This window comes from Neofelis nebulosa, chromosome 4 (genome assembly GCF_028018385.1).
Source record: "Neofelis nebulosa isolate mNeoNeb1 chromosome 4, mNeoNeb1.pri, whole genome shotgun sequence".
Taxonomy (NCBI): Eukaryota; Metazoa; Chordata; class Mammalia; order Carnivora; family Felidae; genus Neofelis; species Neofelis nebulosa.
In genome coordinates, this window is record NC_080785.1 from 71,296,643 (window position 1) to 71,319,283 (window position 22,641).

At 37.5% G+C, this 22,641-nt stretch overlaps 1 protein-coding gene across 16 annotated transcripts in view; it reads right to left on the reverse strand.

The window, feature by feature from the left end:
* PPP1R9A (protein phosphatase 1 regulatory subunit 9A) overlaps positions 1-22,641 on the reverse strand; it is a 326,344-nt gene that overhangs the window by 19,934 nt on the left and 283,769 nt on the right. For 11 of the 16 annotated variants that reach the window (XM_058725032.1, XM_058725033.1, XM_058725031.1 and 8 more), the window contains 4 exons: positions 17,848-18,005; positions 17,045-17,342; positions 4,546-4,633; positions 4,369-4,446 (listed from right to left, as the gene is read on the reverse strand). In XM_058725032.1, the coding sequence (XP_058581015.1) occupies positions 4,369-4,446; positions 4,546-4,633; positions 17,045-17,342; positions 17,848-18,005 (622 nt within the window). Of the gene's footprint in view, positions 1-1,596; positions 2,250-4,368; positions 4,447-4,545; positions 4,634-17,044; positions 17,343-17,847; positions 18,006-22,641 lie in introns of those variants that run through there. The other 5 variants (XM_058725040.1, XM_058725043.1, XM_058725042.1 and 2 more) reach the window with 3 other exon arrangements.

Consider the following 22,641-nt stretch of genomic DNA (forward strand, 5'->3'; position numbering starts at 1 on the left):
CTTTTTTTCCCCCTATCTAATTTGCCTTTAAAATAAATTATGTTATTGTATCTTTTGTACCTCTGTGTATAACAAATTATATTTGGAACACAGAGGAACAGGTATAGATTTAAAAAAGAATAGACGAGAAGGAGTACACATATTGTGATGAGTGCTGAGTAATGTACAGAACTGTAGTTGAATCATTACACTGTACCTAAAACTAATATGATACTGTATTTTGATTATACTTCAATTAAAAAAAATAAAAGAATAAACAAACATGAAAACATGCTAATTTATAGATCAATGAAATGACAAGTTAGAACTCAAAAAGAAGATGTTTTACATAGAATCATACAGATTGACACTATCCAACAGAAATATGAAGTACATATATAAATCAAACTTTTCTGGGAGTCATATAAGAAAAAGGTACAATTAATTTTATTTTATTTAACCCAAAATATTCAAAATATTATTATTTCAATATGTAATTGGTATTATAACATTTTAATAAGATATTTCACACTTTTTTTTTCATCCTAAGTCTTTGAAATCCTGCATGCATTTTCTCCTACAATACATTTCAGTATAGACTAGCTACATTTCTAGTGCTCAAAAGCCACATCTGACTGGAGGCTAGCATATTGGACAGCATAGACAGAGATGGATGGGGATCAGAGACTACGGAGTTTGAATCCACCTAATTATTTTTTGGTGGGAAACGAAGCTCCAAGAAATTCAGAGCCTTGCAAAGCAAGGATGAATGTTTGGATTCCGGCACCGTGATTTCCCACAGTTCATACTTTTAAGATGACTGCAAATTCACTTCCACCAAGGAGTGCCATCTCCCTCCCTTGTCATTTTCCCACATGTCTAGCCTTGTTCTAAGATACACGTAATTGCTCACAGGGCTTCCCATCTTCCCATTCAGCAACTCAACTGGGAGCTTCTTCCACAGAGCTCCAAAGCAGGCACCTCCACTGACATCAGTGGCTACTGACACTAGAATTAGGATAGTATTTTATTTTACTCTTTGATCTGAACAAGCTCTGACAACTACATGCTTCCTGCTTTTGTTATCTGCTATGCTGCCTATTTAAATCCACATTCACTGAGGACATATTGGAAAAGGATAGAACCAAGCCATATTTTTGGAAGGGCTTATTTATTATTATAATTACTTAATCTTATCTATTTGTTTCATGTTGCTCATGTATTTGAGTCATTATGCCTCCACAAGGAATACAATAAAGTAAACTCTTAACTCCTGAAGAAGGAAAAAACTAAGACCAAGACGGAACTTAGCAAACTGTCTTGCCTCTTTAGAGTCCGACAGCTTCAGGCTATAACTGATTGAATGACCTCATCAGATTTTTACAGCCTAATAATGAAAAGCATAAGAGATAAGATTACAAACTCAATCCATGAATCATTCCCTCATTTTTCTGAGAATGCTGCATAGAGGTGATGAGTTTATTCCCAGTCCTCCATAGCTGGAAGGGGACCCTATAGCTCACGGTGCTTATCAGCCACCTACCTGCAGGGGCCCCATGAAACCAACTCAATGCATTAAGCTCCTACAGGGCAGTAACTCTGCTTCCTGCCATATGTTTTAAAAGGTTCTGGGCCCATCATCAATCTCTATAGGAGAACACAGACTGTCATTAGATTTGATTAGCGTTAACCAATTACTGTGACAGCTCAAAAGTCATTTTTGTGACACAGAAAAAGTCCCTCTTCTTCCCTTGTTCTTTCAGGATTTCAACTCTATGAATTCCTGTCAGTCTTATCAAAACTTTACTATAATTACAGATAATTGTACATTTATGATTCTAATTGAAAACGATTTTGTAGCATTGGTATGTGTGTAAATACTTGTGACCACTGAAGCAGAAAGACTCCAGAGTTAATATTTTAAAAACAGAGCTGGCTGGCTGCTGGTGCAAACGCTGGCATTAGCTGTAGGGATAGCCCACCCTTGACTCCCTGGGGTTTGCCTAGAGAAAGGTGAGCACTCACCAACAGAATCAAGATTTGCTTGCTTTTCACTCTGTACAAGGGGGTGATACCCGCTGGCCACTATGATGAAATTGAGTCAAACCTTCTCCCCACTACTGGATGCCTCACTTACATCCCTTTTAGGGTGGAGCCTGAAGGTGACAGGTAGTGACTGTCTCAGAAGTCCAGGGACCAAAAGGACTGCAGTGTTACCAGAGAAGTGTCCCAGCTTCTTTCCTGTTGTGTATCTTGGCATCTCTCTCTCCCTGAAATAGTTTCATTATTTATTGTCTTTTTTTTAATCCTGAGTATATTTATAGTTTTCTAAACTTAATTTTAAGGCACATAGTAGACTATTTCATATTTCTTACTCTGAAACCACATGAAGTTAAATTGCTTTTGTGTTGTATCATTGACTTATTTTTCCTGAGACTGGTGTCCTCAATGTAAACAGAGCTTTTTATCCTTTCTCCAGTGCACAACGTTAAAAACAAACAAACAAACAAACAAAACAACAATGGACTAATACAATTAATTTGGGAATTATCTCTTCTCATTTCCCCACCCTACTGTCCCAGAATCCCAGGAAGAAGGTACAATTTCTCACCAAGTTGTACGCCAGGAAAAAGAAAAAAAAAAAAAAAGAAAGAAAGAGTGGAGGACAACCTATAAAACAGGAAAGTGGTCCCCAAGTGATTTTATGATTTTTTATTGTTAGCATTCTGTTTCCTACCTAGTCTACACTAATGAGATGATCCCCAAATTTCATAAAGAAATTTACACATCATTAGATACATAAATAACTGGAGGTGAGGCGTTGTGTTGGAAAGACATCTCAACAGGAAGCACAACTCCTGTTGCATTAATTGCCCATTGCATAATTGTGGGCAAATCAATTAAATTCTATGAAGGTGAAGTTCTTAATACAGTATGGTATTATTTATTATCTGCCCTCCCAATCTTTTTATAAGGACCAAATAAAGTGATAAATGTAAAACTGCTTTGTAACTTGCAAATAATAATTATACAAAATTGTTATCTTTATTATTAGCTTTAAATACCTATGTGCCAGGTACCATTTTATTTATTTTTTAATTTTTTTAATGTTTATTTTTGAGAGAGACAGAGTGTGAGTGGGAGAGGGGCAGAGAGAGAGGGAGACACAGAATCCCAAGCAGGCTCCAGGCTCTGAGCTGCCAGCACAGAGCCTGACACGGGGCTTTGAACCCACGAACTGTGAGATCATGACCTGAGCCGAAGTTGGATGCTCAACCTACCGTGCCACCCAGGTGCCCCCCCACTTTTTTTTTAATATTTATTTTTGAGAGAGACAGAGTGCAAGTAGGAGAGGGGCGGAGAGAGTTTAAATTTTTTTTTAAATTTTTTTAAATGTTTATTTATTTTTGAGAAGGGGAGAGACAGAGCACAAGCAGGCGAGGGGCAGAGAGAGAGGGAGACAGAATCTGAAGCAGGCTCCAGGCTCTGAGCTGTCAGCACAGAGCCCCATGCAGGGCTCGAACCCATGAACCGTGAGATCATGACCTGAACCGAAGTCGGGCTCTCAACCGACTGAGCCACCCATGCGCCCCTTAAATTTTTTTTTAATGTTTATTTTTGAGAGAGACAGTGCGAGCAGGAGGGGGACAGAGAGAGAGGCATTTTAAATGCTTTGTATGAAAACTCATTTAATCCTTACACTTCAGTAATTAGGTAGCTACTGTTATTTACCCTTACTTCACATGAGGAAGTGGAGGCAAACGGGTTAAATAACTTGTCCAAGATTTTAAAGGTGATAACTCAGAGAGCTCTTATCCAAACCCAGGCAGTCAAGCTCCATGCTTTATTGTCTCCTGATACAAATCTGAAGTTAAAAGTTGACAGCATGCAGTATAAAGCTTACTGCTCTACAGGGAAGTCTTTATTGAACAATAAGCAGAGTTGGTAGGGCCTGAAAAAAAATCAACTAAACAGCTAAGTCCAGCAAGAGACGAGGGTTTTTCTTTCATGCATGGGGACAGAACAGTCTTTAAAGCCAACAAGGTTCTTAAATGTAAAATTACCCTTTCAGACTTAACAAAAACAGGACGCTAGTACTGTGGGTAGCCAGGCAAACAACCTGAAATGTGCCCAGTTGACATATCACATTGATGCTGTATTTAGATAAACATTTACTGAAACTGCACATGTGACTGTAATTCTGCAACTAAGCCAGTGGATATTCCCAAAGCCAGTGTAGGCTATAACTGGGGCAAGACAAAAACAAGCTGATTGTACAATTTCTCTTTCATCTCACTTCTTGGTAGATTGCCTCAGCTCATGGATACTGACCACTGATTTTGGTGAACAATGGGAGGGGGCCAGAAAGTGTAGATCACCCACCCATACCTGCTACCTGGAGAAAACCTATTGGCTTCTTTTTCTTTCCATTTCTTTCCCTTGTTGGAATTCCTTCGCAAAGGTGCCCTATAACGACAGCACAAAGTCAGAAAGGGGAAACTGACATTTTTCTCTTTTAATCCTTCCTTCACAGAGGGTTTGTGTGTTACATCATGAAATGCTTACCCCAGATCCACAAACTTGCGCTTAATTTTTCCTCCTTGCACCACCAGTGAACTGGATGCCCTCAGTGATTTGGGATCTTTGGCACCATCTAGGATACACACACATGTGAACAAGACCAATTATTATTATTTTTTTAGGGTATGAGTCAAAAGTCAGTGCATCTCGGAATCTAAGGAGTTTACCCTAATTCCAAAGTATAAAAGAAAATAATGTATGCCTTTTTTTTTTTTTTTTTTTTTTTTTTAAGCCAGAGGAAACACAGCTATGTTGAGGAACATTCAGTTAAGCCAGGAGAGGTCCTGCTGGACAGAAGCCCAACACTCATCACAAAGTTTTGGCTTCAGATATATTGGAATGAACAAAGTAAGCAAGAATAAACACTATCAAATAATTCTTTTTTTTTTAAGTTTATTTATTTAGAGAGAGCACACAAGTGGGGGAGAGGCAGAAAGAAAGGGAGAGAGAGAATCCCAAGCAAGCCCTGTGCTGTCAGAACAGAGCCCAACATGGGGCTTGATCTCACTAACCTCGAGATCATGACCTAAGCTGAAATCAAGAGTTAGACGCTTAACCAGATGAGCCACCCAGGCACCCATAATTCTTTATATTCAAAGCAGGGGACTGGCAGGACTTTCCTTTTGTTCCTTCTCTGGCTTCAACTCTGTTTCAAATGTCCAGGCTCTGGGGACACTTGGGTGGCTCAGTTGGTTAAGTGTTGACTCTTGATTTCAGTTTAGGTCATGATCTCACAGTTCATGAGATAGAGTCTCATGTTGGGCTCCATGCTGACAGTACAGAGCCTGCTTGGGATTCTCTCTCTCCCTCTGTCTCTATCCCACCCCACCTCATGCACAAGGGCTCACATGAGCCCTCTCTCTCTCTCTTTCTCTCTCTCTCTCTCTCTCAAAATAAATAAATAAATAAACTTTAAAAAGAAATAATGCCTGGGCTCTGTGCTTCATACCTTTCCTGCCTTTGGGTTTCGGTACCTTCTGACAGGAACCCAGACCACTTCCCCCATTTCTCCCAAGCCCAGTACAGAAAGTCAGGCCTGAGAGTCTGGGAGATTCAGGGAGAAAGTGAGAGTCAAAGCCTTCCTTTCTGGTCTCTCCCTTGCTAATGGCCTGTGGCCAGTTCTGGAACTGAGGAGGGCAGATTATGGGGGAGACTTTTTAAGCTGGGGCTCAGCTATAAAACATTTATATCTTTGAAAGGCTTCTCTTAGAAGCTGGGTTGGAGCACTTGGCTGGCCTCCTATGATGAGGAAGATGCCAAAATTTCCTCAGTGTTTGAAGCTGAATGATCTTTGCCTCTTTGAGTTATGCTGGCTCTCAAGGGCAGCAGCTGCTGGGGGATGGGAATACTCAAAATGATGCCAAAAACCAATCAGAGGAGAGGCTTTGAGAATGGCGTTCAATGTCAAATGTAGGAGCTAGATTCCATGGGTGGCATTTATTCCTCCTTAAACATAGTAGATAATTCATAAGGTTCTATCTGGAACTATTTAGCAAAGGATGTTGTTCAGTGTTAAGTTTTAGCACATCCAGTCATCTGAGATGACTAACAAAGGGTGTTTTAAATTTGATGCATATTGGTGTGTGAAACTACTCTTTCCTAATTGTCTGTTGGTCTCTGTCTCTATCTTTGTAAAATTAAAAATATTCCAGCAATTTTCTGGTATGGAGTATAGACAGAAAAGTGCTCCTACAGAAGTGTTTAATTAACCTTGCTAATTAATTTTGCTTATAATTGTATTTCAGGAGAAATTTCTAAACACACACACAAAACATGAAGTGCACACACAGTTTTTATTTAGGAGTCTACATTCAAAGCTCTTGAAGAAGCACAAGATGTTTACAAACTCTCAAGATTTTTAGCAATGAGCTCTTCATATTTTTAATGATCCTTAGATTATAATAATTCCTTGGAATGTACTTAATGGAACAGAAGAGTCAGAGATATGTCCATATCAAAATCCACTTCTTGTCTCAAATATTTATTATGAATATTTGCATCATTACCCAGGGTAACGGAATTAAATAGCCACAGATGTGAGATATACACATAAAGAAACTCCACGGTCATGGCACAAATACCTTCTGAGGTGATTTTGCTAATGGACATAGAATTTTTAAAAAGTGGGATTTCGATTTTCTTAATAGAAGCCAAAGGAAAAAAAAAAAAGGTGTCAGATTCCTTCAGATCAATCCTAAGGCGACTCTTAATGGCTAGGACTGTGCAAAGTTTAAAAGGAGACTGCCTAATTATTTTCTGAATTAGAGGTAGCTGGGAGATGTTTTAACGAGTAGTGAGAGGACCAGATGAGACGATGTACATGGAAACACTCTGTAACCTTATTAGTGTTGCAGTTATTTGGGCATCTTGGGACTAAAAGCCTGATTCTGCCCATTACAGAGCCTGCTGCTAGGCAACCTCATGTCATTATCTCACACATTTGCCAAACTGTGTTCCAAGGAACACTTAAATGAAGGCTTTCACAAGGCTGAAGAGGCAAGATTAAGTAATAATGCACTTCCCTGTTTTAAATCAATCAAATACATCTTTAATGCATATTAGGACTTCCAGTCTACATAAAAACCAACACTGGATTGGCTGGATTTCAGGAAAAGAAAAAAAAAAAGCAATTTTGTTTTTGTTTATTGATTCAGGTTTATGTAAAATTTCCATCAGGCTTTTTGAAATCTCTCCAATACTACCTTCAAGAGCAATCGGAAGTCTGAGCCCTCAGGTTGGGCACGGCAGCTTTTCACTTTGGCAACCTGGCCTTCATTCTTAAAGGTAGTAAATGATCTCCCCATGGCTACATGCTAAGGCCTTTCTTTCTTGTCTTGTGCTGCATTCTCCTTCCTCTCACTGGAGTCAGAGTCCTGACTCCCTCTTCCTTTCCTCTGGGGACTCCCAAAGCTGCTCCTCCCGACCAGCTTCTCTCCTGACCTTCTTTATTAAAAAAAAAAAAAAAAAAAAAAAAAAAAAAGTTCATTGTCTTCCTCCCATAATATTTCTGATTCCTTATTTTCTATTGATGACAGGGCCATATGTTCTGAGGCTAGAAACCCTGTGATCAGTTTTGTCCTCCTCACTTTCTTCCCCTGTGTCTGGGCAACTTACACTTCAGGGGTTCTTGCATGGCCCTTTTCTGCCATTGTCTATTGTTCCTCTTTAGAGGTTATCCCTCCCAGGGTCTCCTGACTCATCTTGCCCACACCTAATGTCTTTTCCTTTTTGTCCCTCTGTTCAAACATCTGTGGTTGCCTAGTAATATAGAGAGGTATCTACAGCACTTAAATCCTACAGCTAATGACTTAACCTTCCTGTTCAATTTAATTGCAATCATCTACACTACATAAACAAACTGCTTCAGGCAGGCTGGGGCAGCCCCATTCCTTTCAAGCCATCTCCTGTGTGCCTGTTCTGCTAATGCCACTGCCCTGCCTTATCTGCCTTCCTTTCCCATCCTTCCCCTCACCCCACCCAAACAGTTCAATGCTCACTCTAATTGTACATTCCTTGTCACGTCTTATTTACCAATCTCAGCTAGATGTAACCTGGCCCCTCCTCTCACCAGTGATAAAATTTATAATTTCTACATGTATAAGAGCCTAATGCATTATATCAATAATAAATGAATCCTGTAAAGATTTTGCAAAGCCAGGTTCTACTTGCCAGGACATTAATTCAGCCAACTTTTTTTTTAAGTTTATTTTATTTTTTCTTTTTTGGGGGGGGGGGGAGGAGGGGCGGATAGAGACAGAGAATTCTAAGCAGGCTCTGTACTGTCAGTGTGGAGCCCCCGAACCATGAGATCATGACCTGAGCCAAAAGCAAGAGTTGGACACCTCACATACTGAACCACCCAGGCACCGCAATTCAGCAAATATTTTTGAAGGCATGTTCTGTGTCAGGCAATATGCTAACAGCCCTATATACACTTTGAATAATAACCTCTAGAAATCACAAGTAGAAAACTGATAGTGCTTAATTTATTCTTTTTAACCTTATCTGAACAAAAGCCCATTGTTACAGAAGTTTAGAGACCAAAATGTTATTATTAGGCCACTCAAAGAATGAGCATGAGGAAAATATTTTCATGCTTTCTACTGTCATATAACTTGTTTTACAAATCTCTGCAAATAATCTTATACTTCCTCTTGCTTTAACTGAAGTGGGGATAGATGTTTATCATTTATCTAGTTACAATGGGGACTCTCTATACCCTATTTTCCACTGAGGTCCCTCAAATACAGCAAAGTGATGATTTGTGAATGTGCTGTTGACATAATTTAGAAAACATCCAACTTCAATTAGTTGTTCAATAATTCCAGCACGTTGTTAGCCTTGAAACTGTAGTGAAATACAGCTGCAACTTAATTATTACCTTGCAGTAAATTAATAGACCAAAAATAATGGCATATTACTTTAAAAAAAATCTAGCTAAATGGCAACCAGAGACTAAGATATTTTCAGAGTTTATACAGCAATGATGAGTAGAAGCACATAAAGGCCCAGACCAGGGGCCAGTATGCTTTTTCTGTAAAGGACCAGATAGCAAATATTTTAGGTTTTGGGCTATACAGTCTCTGTCACAAATGCTCAACTCTGCTTATTGTAGCATCAGAGTAGACAGTATATAGCCAAATGAGTATGGCTGTGTTCCAACAAGACTTTATTTATAAAAACAGGTGGGGACCAGATTTGGTTTGATAACCTGCATTGGTTATCTGGAGAGGCATGCCTGTTAATTTATTCAAGAAACTTATGAAGCATCAATTATATGCCACACTCTTTGCTGGGGGCCAAGAACACAAAGATGAAAAAGATGAATGAGAAAACTGGCTCATCCTTGACAACTAGATTACTTATCATACACAAAGTGATAGAAGCACAGGTAGCAGTGTGAAAATTTCTGTGGGATCAGAGAGAAGTGAATAATTCACTGTGCCCGGAAATGGGGAGAGTATACTAAGAGTCCACTAAAGGAGGTGAGATTTAATCTGGGTTTGAAGAAGAACACAATTTCTCAGGATTAGAGAGTTACGTAAGAATGTAGACCTGAGGTCTTGCCGAACCTCATTCTAGTTCTTTTTCTGATGAGCCAATGAGTTGTAAGAACCTCACATGTGAACACACACACATACACACACACACACACACACACACACGGAGGGAAATTGGGTTAACCATACCTAACCTCTGTTGAGTCCAACTCTAAATAGATTAGTCTTATATTGCAAGGGACTTAAGAATTTTACAGAATGTTATTCCTCAAATTGGATTTTGAGGACAACAGAGGTAGATCCCACTCTGATAATCCACATTGTATCAGCCCCTGCAATGCCATAACATTTTAATGATACTGAGGTCTGTTTCTTGGGAAGTGGGGAGGGAGAGTCCTAGAGGGACACAAAAATGCTTAAGTAACAGTGGCGCTGTGGTGAAATAGGCCATTCATCAGTCAGCCCAGTCTAATGAGTATATTCCGTATACACATCCAGTTAACTTTACTCTCATTTTATGCTCACTGAGCAACTTTCTGATTTATGAACCTACCAAGCAGGGGAGAGAGAACAGAACATATGAATAATGTTGGTTATTATGTCAGCTGTACCTCCCAAAGTAAATCAGAAAATTAGTATTCTGGTCTAGAAATAAGTGTTTTCTAAGCTAGAACAGCACAAATCAGTCACTCTGAACTTGATTAAATCTGAATGTGTTATTAAGTTTCTGGACTTAGAACGCTGAAGACTAGACCTTTGACTTTCAAGGTACCAACTGGTAATAGGCTGAGAGTCAGCTGACTGATGGCCTCTTCGACATCTTTCCAGGTATAACAGAGCCTGAGAGGGGAAGGCAGGAGAGAATAGGGCCTTCCCAGTCACTGAAGGTGGCGATTGTGGGGTGTCAGAGACAGGATCTGTCATAACACAAACTAACAATAAGATCGCTATCTCTCTATCTCTATCTCTATCTCTATCTCTATCTCTATCTCTATCTCTATCTCGTCTGCAAACTCCTTGAGGGAAAAGATGGAATCTTGTTAATTATTGTATATTCAGCCGTTAGCACAATGCCTGACACAGAGTAGCTGCTCAATAGCTATTTGTTTAATAAACACATAAATGAATGGATGGATGTCAATGAACACAGAAGGTTGGAAATTTTTGATCAGGGGAACAAAAAACTCTGACTCACCGCTTTTATCTGCTCATAGTATCTAACAGTGGTTATTGTACTAGTAACTATTTATAAAATTACTACTTTATCAAAGTTCAATGAACTGCTTCTTCCTTGTTACGCAGAAGCACCTTCAGCTCAGGAAGGCTTTGGGGGAAGCCCAAGTACTTGGCCTCTGGAGAAGAAGCTACCCACCTCCCATCTTGTTTCCTGAGCTGAGAGCTTAATCCCAAAGAAGAGAGAGCAGCAGACCAGGGAGGCATTCGGGAAAGGATGGAATTCTCACATTTTAATCCTACATTACTGCTAGTGGACTGTGGAGCACAATCTAAATCCATGTTCTCCTCCTCCCATCTGAAAGGAAACATCTGCTGAGTTCAAAGAATCATAATAAATTAGAAATAAAAGAGAGAAATACTCTAAATAATATTTAGCCACAAAAAAATTTAGGAGTCATATTTCATGTGTGAGTGACCCATACTCCCTGACTATAATGTAAGTTCTTACAGATAACCAGTGATGTCTGATATACAGTAGACCAAAAGTATTAACCTATTGCTCCAAAATATATGCATCTGCTGTTTTGTCTTCTTATGGTCTTCAATTACGGTCTATATGCAGTTTTCTAAAGAGATGGTATTGCCACAAGTGTGTATCTGTAAAAGTGCCATTATAATCCACAGTTTAAGTTAATTAGTGAGAGTTTTTGAAGTCTTTAATTATTTTGAAAGTAGGCCAAAATCACCATGCAAGCCCTCCACCAACTTGAGAACTACCTTTGATGATGAATTAGCAGGATCGACCTATTTTCTTTTGCCTCTACTGGTATTTTTTTACTTTCTAAGTACTCCATTTTTTTACCCCAAAACTTCTAGAAGAGCTGTGCTTAGGACTAGTCTGTGGAAGATAATTCTAGCAATCGATAGGTTCAGGAAAGGAAACCAAGGAGGAAAATATCAGGAATAAAGCTCTGGTGCTTACCAAGAGTTGTAACAGATTGAGCCTCCCAAATCAAATGTATTTCTATGTTCATGATGTATTTTTAGAAAGATTACAATTTTTGATTTGGGAGAGACAGATGAGTATGCACTTTTCAAAAACGTGGTGATGTACAATGATACCTGCAATGTATCCCACACCACGGCTGACATTGGTTGGTGGAATTCTTTAAAAGTTTTGGCAATCCGATGGGTATTTAATTTAAATGATCGTTTCTCTGATCATCTTTTTCTATAAGTCATGTGAATTTTCTCTTCAAGAAACTATTTCTTTTGCCTATTTTTGACCTTTCAAGAACTCTTTGAAGGTAACTGTGTATTAACGTCTATCAATTAACTTTCTATATGGGATCTTTTATTATGCATATTGACTACTGTAACCAAGAATATTTATAAGATAGTTGTGGAGTATAAAGAAAAAACAATTAAAAAACACTCATTTCATTTATTCCCCCCCCTGCCACCTAGTTTATACTTATGAATTATGTCCTTCAGTTCCTGGACACTCCCCGCCAAGTAACTGACTTTGTCATTCCCACTTATAACCTCCACATTTTGTTAATATCTCTAAGTAATCCACTAATTTTTTTTTAGCATTATAGAAATAAAATCATAGGTATTCTGTAATACCTATGGTATTAGGTCCCTTGCAATATAAGACCTTGCAATATAATACCTATGGTATTTGGTTTATCCTCTCAATCTCTTGTTCCAGAGATTCAGCCCTGGTATTATGTTTCAGTGTGGTTTATTCAAATTTTCCTTGCTGCACAGATTCATCATATGAATATACTATAGTTCATTTAACTTTTCTTACTAGTGATTATTCCAGTACTTACCAGTTTTCAGGTTTTCTCAGGTTTTGTTATCACACAGTAGGGCTGCTCTGAATACTCTTGTACATGATTCTTAGTAGGCAAGTGTAGGCTATATAAACCATGGCTGGGTCATAGGGCATGCACATTTTCAACTTTACTAGGTAAATGCCAAATGGTTTCCAGAGAGCTTGCCTCAGTTTACATTCCACCAGCACTATTTAGTCTCTGGTTGTTTCACATATTTTCCAGTATTTGGTAACATCAGACTTTTAATATTTATGGCAAACTGGTAGATATAAAATGGTATCTTATCTGGTTTATTTCATACTTTCCTGATTACTAATACCACTGAACAACTTTCATACATATCTTGGCCTTTTGGTTTTCATTTTCTAAGAAATGCCTGTTCAGGACATTATATATTTTCTCTTGTGTTATTTCTTTCTTTTTTTTTTTTTTTTTAATTTTTTTTTCAACGCTTTTTATTTATTTTTGGGACAGAGAGAGACAGAGCATGAACGGGGGAGGGGCAGAGAGAGAGGGAGACACAGAATCGGAAACAGGCTCCAGGCTCCGAGCCATCAGCCCAGGGCCTGACGCGGGGCTCGAACTCACGGGCCGTGAGATCGTGACCTGGCTGAAGTCGGACGCTTAACCGACTGCGCCACCCAGGCGCCCCATTGTGTTATTTCTTTCTTAGTGATTTATACAAGTTATTTATATAATCTAGATACTACTTCTACATTAGTTACACAGGGATAAAATATCTTCTCCAATTTTGTGGGATTCTTTGTTATGTCTTTGAGAAATTGAAGTTCCTAATTTTACTATCATCTGATGTTATTAATCTTTTATATATGTTCCCCCCCCCCTTTGTATATTGTTGAAGAAATCTTTCCCTACCCTTAAGTCACAAAAATATTCCATAGAGTTTTTTTTTAAGTTTTATAGTTTGGGGGCACCTGCATGGCTCAGTTGCCATGTGTCCGACGTCTTGATCTTGGCTCAGGTCACGATCTCATGGTTTGCGGGTTCGAACTCCATGCTGGGTGCTGCACTGACAGTGCAGATCCTGTTGGGATTCTTTGTCTCCCTCTGTCTCTGCCTCTCCCTGCTCTCTCTCTCTCAAAAATAAATCAACATTTTAAAAATCTCTTTAATAGTTTTAAAGTTTGCCATCTTCCACTTATTTTCCAGTTAAGTCTTAAATCCACCTTGAATGAATTTTTTTGCAAGGTATGAGATGAGGGGGTCTAATATAATTTTTAAAAATATGGATAGCCAATTGTCCCAGAAAAACTCATTAAAAACTCTATTCTTTCTCCACTGATCCACCCTTTTTTATGCAGTTTTCATAAAATAACTTCATATATATCTGAAATGTGTATCTGTGTGTAATCTGCTTCTATGCTCTTTATTCTATTCTTGAATCTGTTTGTAAACCTCTGTACAAATAATATGCATAATTAATCCTGTGGCTTTTTAATAATTCCAGGTATCAGGTAAGCCAGGATCTTCCACTTCATTCTTCTTCAAGAGTCTCAGGTATTCTGGCCTTTTTTCCTTTCTTATAAATTTAGGATCAGCTTATCACGTTCCACAAAATGTCTACTGTTCTAAATCTTTATATCAGTATAGACAAAAATGACCTATCTTTCTGCCACTCAATTTTTTTTTCAAAAGATAAAAAGTTTTTAGAGTGGATAAATGTATATCCACCATATATCCTCCAATTTCCATTTACTACACATTGCTTTATCAGATAGCCTCTAGTCATCCATTAATCCATTAATTTTCAAATGCATTTCAAGGTAAGTTGAAGACACTTCAACCTTACACACATCAAGGTGCTGATTTTGTATATTTATTTTATATCTGGCCACTTAATCTTCTAGATGCATATTCATATAATCTTCAAATAAAAATACTTTTATTTTCTCTGTTGCAATTTTATACTGATTATTTGATGTTCTGTTCTTCCTGCAACTAGAAAATTCTCAAAAACAGACTTGAAAATCGTGATGATGGTTGGCACTCATGTCTTATTCCTAACTTTTGTGCAAATGATTTAAGATTCACTCTTTAGTGACTGATCACTGGTAAGTAACCAATCATATTCAGAAATGTTTTTCTAATTCCATTTTTACTGTAACAAGTTTTTACTGAAAATGTCTGACGAATTACATCAAATTCTTCTCAACTTCTATTAATGTTATAACACTTTACCTTTCCTTTGTTGTATGATGATTTACAGTTAGATCTTCTAATGTTTAAATATTACATTTTCAGAATCAATGCTACCTGATTGTGGAAATATAATTAACTTGCACTCCTATATTCAATTGATTAGCATCATATTTAAAATGAATCAACATGCATAAGATTTCCTTTTTTCCACACAGTCTTTACTGGTTTTTAGGACTCCAGCTATTTAAATAAATGAAAAACACCCTACCTGGAATAACATAGCATCAAATAGAGCCTACGTATTTTTTTTTTATAGGTTAAGTAGAATTCAGTTATAAAACCACCTGGGTCTGGTGACTTTCTAAATGGAAACTTTTGTGAAAACATATTTCATATTTCTGTGACTATTAGTTTATCCAAGTTTTCTTCTTAGACCAATTGGAGTAGACCAATTTTGTAGGAAACTCCATTTCCTCTAGATTTTTCTTTAAAAAATTTTTTTTTAATGTTTATTTATTTTTGAGAGAGAGACAGAGCATGAGCGGGGGAGGGGCAGAGAGAGAGGGAGACACAGAATCCAAAACAGCTCCAGGCTCTGAGCTGTCAGCACAGAGCCCTACGTAGGGCTAGAACCTGAAAACCTTGAGATCATGACCTCAGCTGAAGTCAGGCACTGAACCAACTGAGCCACCCAGGTGCCCCTCTCTAGATTTTTAAATGTACTGAGTTTGCATACTACCTTTAAAAAATAATTTTTAAAATCTTTGTATCTCCTTTCTTTTTTCCAATGCTATTTTGTTTGTTTGTCTATATTTTTCTTAATGTGTCATTCCAAAGGACTATTCACCTTTAGCTGGAATAATTTACACTTGTACTATATTTTTGTGGGGAGAGGGGGGGTTAAGAATAGGCTTTTCATTTCAATAAAAATTAAATTCTGCTTATATCTTTTACCTTCTCTTTTCTTTTTCTGTTTTTTGGTTGCTCTGTTCCTATTATTTTGAATATTTATTTTATTTATTTTCAGTCTTTATTTTTAATAATAAAGGAGTTTAAAGCTATACATTTTTCTCTGAATACAATATACTCTGACTACCAATTCACCTTTCGAAAATGTACTCTACAGAAATAAAAGCATCAGTATACAAGAATATACGGGTGCTTGTTATAACTTTTTTTTACAGTGGTAAGCAAACAAGTAAATATACAAAAGAAATCTTCCAGAATACAGCCTAAATGTCCATCAATATTAAAATGGTTGCCTCAGTTATATTATAGGCTCACTACAGAAAATTCTCTTGTCATTTAAATTTGTGTATGTTGCACTAGGCTGATGTTCTGAAAATACTATTATATGTAAAATAAAACTGCAGTCATGTGACTTGTATGATTCATTTTTGTGAACAAAAGCATACAAAACAAAATGCAAACATACCAAAAAGTGCTTTTGTTTTTATATCTACACACACACACACACACACACACACACACACACACACATATATATACATAATATATACTTATGTGTATTTCTGATGTGAAAGATAATATGACCAAATTTACTTGGTTACTGTAAAGGGGCACATCAGACACAGTAGGAAAAGAATGAACCTATTCTTTATACATCTCTGCATCATGTAACTTGTTTAACGAGAATTCATTACTTCTACTTCTATAAATTAAAACAACAAACGTCTATTGGTATGACTGAAATTTTGGTGTTAATTCTAGGAGCCTATTTTAAAATTTAATTGATTAATCGCCCTCCATTATACCTTTCCTGTCATAATTTTTGCAATATAAATCACTACTGTGGAGATTTCTTCTAAATAAAAACCAATTAATGGCTTAAAACCTATAACTGTTTTCAGCTTCATATATCTATGTACATATGTATATGTGTATGTATATATATTTTTATATGTGTTATATACATATATATTTTTACATATATATTACATACACATATATTTTTTTCCAGTGTATGTTAATGTTTATTGAAACTCCAGGCTGCTATTCTACAAAATCTCTATTAGGCTTCCTGAAGAATTTCTTTCAATAATAAACTTATGGAGAGCTGTAGAAGTAAAAACACTAACCAGGCAGGAAAAAAAAAATAAGTAAGTAAATAAATAAACAAATAGGAGAGCCATGTGCTCTTATCCCACAACATCAATATTAATTATTAGCTGTAAGAAGACAAAGGGCTTATGACTATGAGAAAAAAAGCCATCCTTATACTGCACAAATCAAGGTGTTAGTTAAGTCAGACAAAAGCAAAAACAACAAAAAAATCAACAGTACCTTTCTCTTGTGATATTTGCTTGGCTGTGGCTTGATGGTGGCAAGGAGATTCTTCCGTATCATGATCAGATTTTGAAGGAGAGGAGAGTGAAGTGTCTCCCCACGTAGAGGAGGAAGGCTCCTGTTCTGGGTGCAGCTGTCCTCCTTGAAATTCAGTTATGTGGTCAGACGAGAAGGGCACATTGCCTGCCACTGGAGTGAGGGATGGAGCACCAGAATCTGATTCTGGAGAAGTTCTCAAACCCTTGGGCAGAAGTGATTTGGTAATGTGCGTGTGGTTATAGAAACTGTTTGAAGGCTGTTGGTATAAGAGATTATAAAGGAGGTTATGCCACTGAACATCAGCTCCATGTAATACTTACTTTGAAATCAGACCAAACATTTTTAGTAAATTCCTTGGAAACCAATGTTTGTTGGTTGGTTTACAGATGAGACTGCATAGTTTACAACAATTCATCACATTACCATTGTGGCTAACACAGATCCTAAGACATACAGAAACAGTTACTTGTACATTATTTCCCACTAGGTGAAACCAACAGCTGAATATAAAAGCACCATCACGAATATGACAAAATGGGTAATGCCCTTGGGGTAGTTCATTGAATGAGTACAGACAGAATTTGAATTACAACAATATAACGAGTTGAGTAAGAATTTAGGAGACAAAGCAGTGAACTATTCCAGCTGTTTCCATCTAGGGCATAGAATCTGGTTGCAGAAAAATCATTACTTTCAATAAGCTGTAGGAACAAGGATACAGCTCAGCACTGCAAAGTCAGAAATTGGTCAAAGGTGCTCACCTTTCGTTCCAGACTGTCTTCCCCATCTGTTGAACTGACACTATCATAGAGTCGTGTCCTAGAGGGCCTCTGGCGTCTGTTCTTCACAGAGAGCTGGGCTCGGGTTTTCAGTGCTTTTGAATCCAGGCGCTCTGTTTCGGGGACTGCCTCATTCAAGTCTAAGAGAATAATATTGCAAAATAACCAGTGAGGGGAACCTTTGGACAGGATTGACAAAGAGACCACAGACGCTGATAACAAAATCTCAAGGTAATCAGTAATACTAGGCAAAATATAGGTGACAACCATGCCGGCCTGATACCCTGTAGGTAAGAAATAAATCAGTGAGGTATTGGAGAAATGTACAAAGCATAATGGAAGAAACAAACACCAAAGATGACCAAGGCAACCAAAAGATCTAACATCCAAAGAGCCAGCATGATCCTCTGTGGGCCAACTCACCACCTCTAATCTTGCTGCCTGGACTCCAAGTCAGGACTCAAAGTTACCATCTTTTTAAATTTTTAAAAATTTTTTTAATGTTTATTTATTTTTGAAAGAGAGAGAGGACAGAGCATGAACAGGGGAGGGGCAGCGAGGGAGCGAGACAGAATCCGAAACAGGCTGCCATCACAGAGCCCAACGCGGGGCCCGAACTCACAAACCGTGAGATCATGACCTTAGCCAAAGTAGGACGCCCAACCGACTGAGCCACCCAGGTGCCCTTCAAAGTTACCATTATAAAGGGGAGGAGGAAATGTCACCCATCCATCGATCTATGTAGGCACTGGCTGAGGAAAAACTCTTCTCTGGTTGAATTTATCTGGAATGTTATTGTTCCTTAGAAATAATGTAGTTTGCTCATCCATCCTTTTTTATCTTTTTAGAGAGGCAGTCATTAAATGAAGTCATAATGTTCACAGAATTAATAATTAAGTGCTTCTGGATTTAAACTATTAAAAATAAAGCAAATAACTGAGTTGTAGAAAATTAATATGTACCGGAATTAATGGAATAACACAGTTTCTTACAGTAGCATTACCTGAGGCAATTCCTTTTCATAGTACTAGCATGAAGGTGTACTCTAAATATATTATAAGACCAAAACAAGGAAGCATCTCAGGATATACCTCTCTTACATGTGGAATTTAGCATCTAGCATATGGTTCTAACAAATAATATTAAACCTATTTTTCCTAGGAGATACATCCTTTGAATGACAATATTTACAGAAGGTTCTGACTTTTCATTTCCTGTATTTGAAAGAAAAGTGAATATTCAGAGAAGTCAGATCATTCAGGTATATATAAAGGACAGCTAAATATTTTCTAATTCATAGTCTATTGTTTACATGTCAATGAAGAAAAAATAATCTCCTTGATCACTTTAATTTCTTCCTTTCAATAGAATCTAAACTTGCAGCTGCTGATTAAGAGTTCATTAGTTGTGATAATTGGGAGATAATCAACCTTACAAGCTCTTGTTTACATATAAAACATGGAAACACCACCCAGATGAAAGCAACAATATAATTAGATATATCGGCGTACAAGCACGTTTCACAGTTTATCTATCTCATATTTGGACTGTACCTTCTATGACAACAAAGCACAGTCACACACACCAGCTCATGTGTTCTTCACAACAGCCTTACACAAAAGAGCAGCTGAGGATGTTTATTTTGTCCTCTCCTGTAGTTGAGAGACCTTGAGTAACTTGCCCTCTTCTGCGTGGCTAGTTGATGGATGAGCAGCCAAGATTTTTCTAGTTTTTTGACCCCCTGGCTACTACCCTGTGCCCTCCAAATTCAGCTAGTGTTGAACAAGCTACGAGAAAAAGATTTTATTTAATGTTCAGTGTTTTGGGATTGTAAAATCACATAAAACATGACTAATCTAGGAAATTCATTTCTCCAATTGGCTACATATGAAATATTATTATTAATCTTCCACATATGTGTTAAGAAAGCATAAAAAGGAGGACATGTTGAAAGCTAAGGAAAAAATCATTTCTCAGATGATTTATTTGGTTGGTTTAATAATAGCTTTAGTTACTTGGTGACAAGAAGACCCAAGGAGGAAGCTCATTCTAAATGTAAAATGGCTGTAAAATGGCTCCCTCTGCAATAGAATCCTGGCCCGGGAGCATCCAACATAGCACCCACCATCTAGGACTGCAACAGCTGCCCCATCGGTAGGTACTGAACAAAGAAAGTAAGGGAACATGAAAGCTACTTAGCAGGGTTTAGAGTGTAGAGAATTTATTCTGGGGCTTCTGGCTCCTTTACTATTCAGCAATTTGCCTGGTACTGGTATCAGACAACTCCCAGATAGCAATCTGGAATATCTGCTTTAATGTCAGCTAGCACTGACTAGGTGCAAACTATTGGAATTACATCTGTTAAAGTTAGCTGGAAAAACCGTGCCTTATGTCCATTATCCAAGCGGCCAACAAACACCTGCATCCAATTAATTTTTGAGGACCTGAAAACAAAGGTCTTGGGGTCACTTTATAACAGTGATTCATGAATTACAAATCAGCAATTTATATTTCATTCTAAGCACATATTTTTTTTGAAGTAAAGAATCAGAAAAAATGGGACGGAATGGAGAACTTTCACTTCAACAGCTTTTATGCCAGCAGAAAGCTGGAGAGAAAGTGGTGGAGAGGAAGCAACTACTAAAGACATCACTAACATCCCCCTTAAGAGTATTAGAAGAGGTATGTGGAACAGAAGGAAAATGTGTACAGGACTTATGTGGCTGGGTAACTAGAAGCTAGCTTTGGCTACCATGTCATATAAGAACCAGAATATTATAACTCAGAAAAAACTTAGGGATTCTAGCCCAGTCTTCTTTCCCAGATCAGAAATCCAGGTTCAAAGGTTACTAACTTGTTTACTAACTGCATCACACAATTAATCTGTGGAAGAGACTGGATAGAGCTCAGCCCTCAGAAGCCTCTCCTCCTTCTGGAAGGTCACTTTCCAGTCTGAAAGTAAACTTCACAAGTAATCTTTTGCCTTCATCGAATTGTTTAGTCTTGCTTTATGTTCCAAACAAAAATATAAGTCAGGGGCTAACTCTGCAAATTTCCATAAGTATATAATATTGAAGGAAGAAAAAAACCCTGAGGGATTTTATTTGGCTTTGTATATATCCAAGGAATAAAATTCTTACATCAAAAAATTAGCTGTCAGTTTTGCAGATGGCGCCGTGGCCAAAGAAATCCAACTGGTTCAACGTTTTCTAAGTTACATGCTCCTGAATGCAAGGGCTTAGGTGGCTGCATTCTCTCACGGTTTTTCACTCTCTGCAGAGACCTTAATCAATAACGTAACACTGCTTTTATAATGCCAAGACCCTGGGTCCTTCCTCTACCTCTTCTCTCTAATCTATCGAGTTCTACTGTCCATAAGAATCAGAGGAAAATTTCCTTTTCATCTCTCTTTTTCTATTCTTTTTTCAGATCCTCTAGTCTCTTAAAAAATAGCCTATCTCTGACTCAAATGCAGCTAGAAATACAAAAAAAGAGCAAACTCAAATGGATTAATAAATATAGACAAATACAGACAAGATACGAAGAGGTTAACCATAAAGCTTGGGTAGGACTCCACCTGAATATACCTGCATTTTAAGACTAGTTTCAATATTGCTTCAAATTGGATTCTTTAAAAAGATTTAATGGATTTGATTATGATTTTAGCAGCTGTTATGAAAAATGTTCTGTGAAATTAGGATGTTATATATCATATTACACAGTGATTGGTTCCCTACAGTAATGCCATGAGTCATTCAGTTTTTTTCACTAGATTGACGTTATTTTTGACGTAAATGGAATGCTGCCCACAGATCAGATATAGATGGCAAGGGAAGGAGGGGAACGGAGCAGCCCGATGATAGGGTCTGCTCTGCAGTCTTACGTGCATTCTTCTCCTCAAAAAAAGAGCTACCTTTGACTATCACACATAACGCTATTATCAGCTACAACGCTGAACATCATGAAACACTTGGTGGCATTTTAAAACTTGAATAGTATATGCATATCCCTCACAGTCACTGCAAGATCGTAAAAGATGGGCCCATGGGGCTTGGGGTTGATCCATACTGCATTCAGAGGTAGGTTTATGTGTCTCAGGTGCTGTGAAACAGTTACCATGAGAGTGATCTGGAATTAGTCTTCTTTGAACAGAATCCAGAACCGTGGCTCTCTGGCACCGAATTGGGCAATTTCCCTAACCTCTCTGTCCCTCAGAATCCCAAAGTGCAAAATGGGCATGATAATAACATAACAATAATAATTGCGTTGTTATGAGAACTAAACGCATTAATAGATATGCCAGTGCTTGGAAGAGGGACTGCTACATAAACACTCAATAAATGTATTTTACTGGCGTGGAAAGGCTAGCAAGATATTCTTACATGACTAAAGCAAGTTGTAGAACAATATGTACATTCATATTAAGTACTTTAAACAGAACAACATAAAATAATTTTCCAATGGTAAATATATGCATATGATTTAACAGAAAAAGAAGTGTTAAAATACATTTCATACCAATGATGGTGGTTACCTCCAAAGAAGGTGTCAGATTTGGAGAGCCTGGTCAATACGTAATTTAATCTTATTTGTAAATGTTAAAATGTTTGGTATCATATGTATTTTTTGCATTTATATATTACTTACACATTTAAAATTAGTAAAAAAAAAACACATTCATTTTTTATAGACATCTTAATTCCATTCTAATTTTTTTTAAGTTTATTTGTTTATTTTGAGAGAGGGCAAGAGAACGTGAGTGGGCTAGGGGCAGAG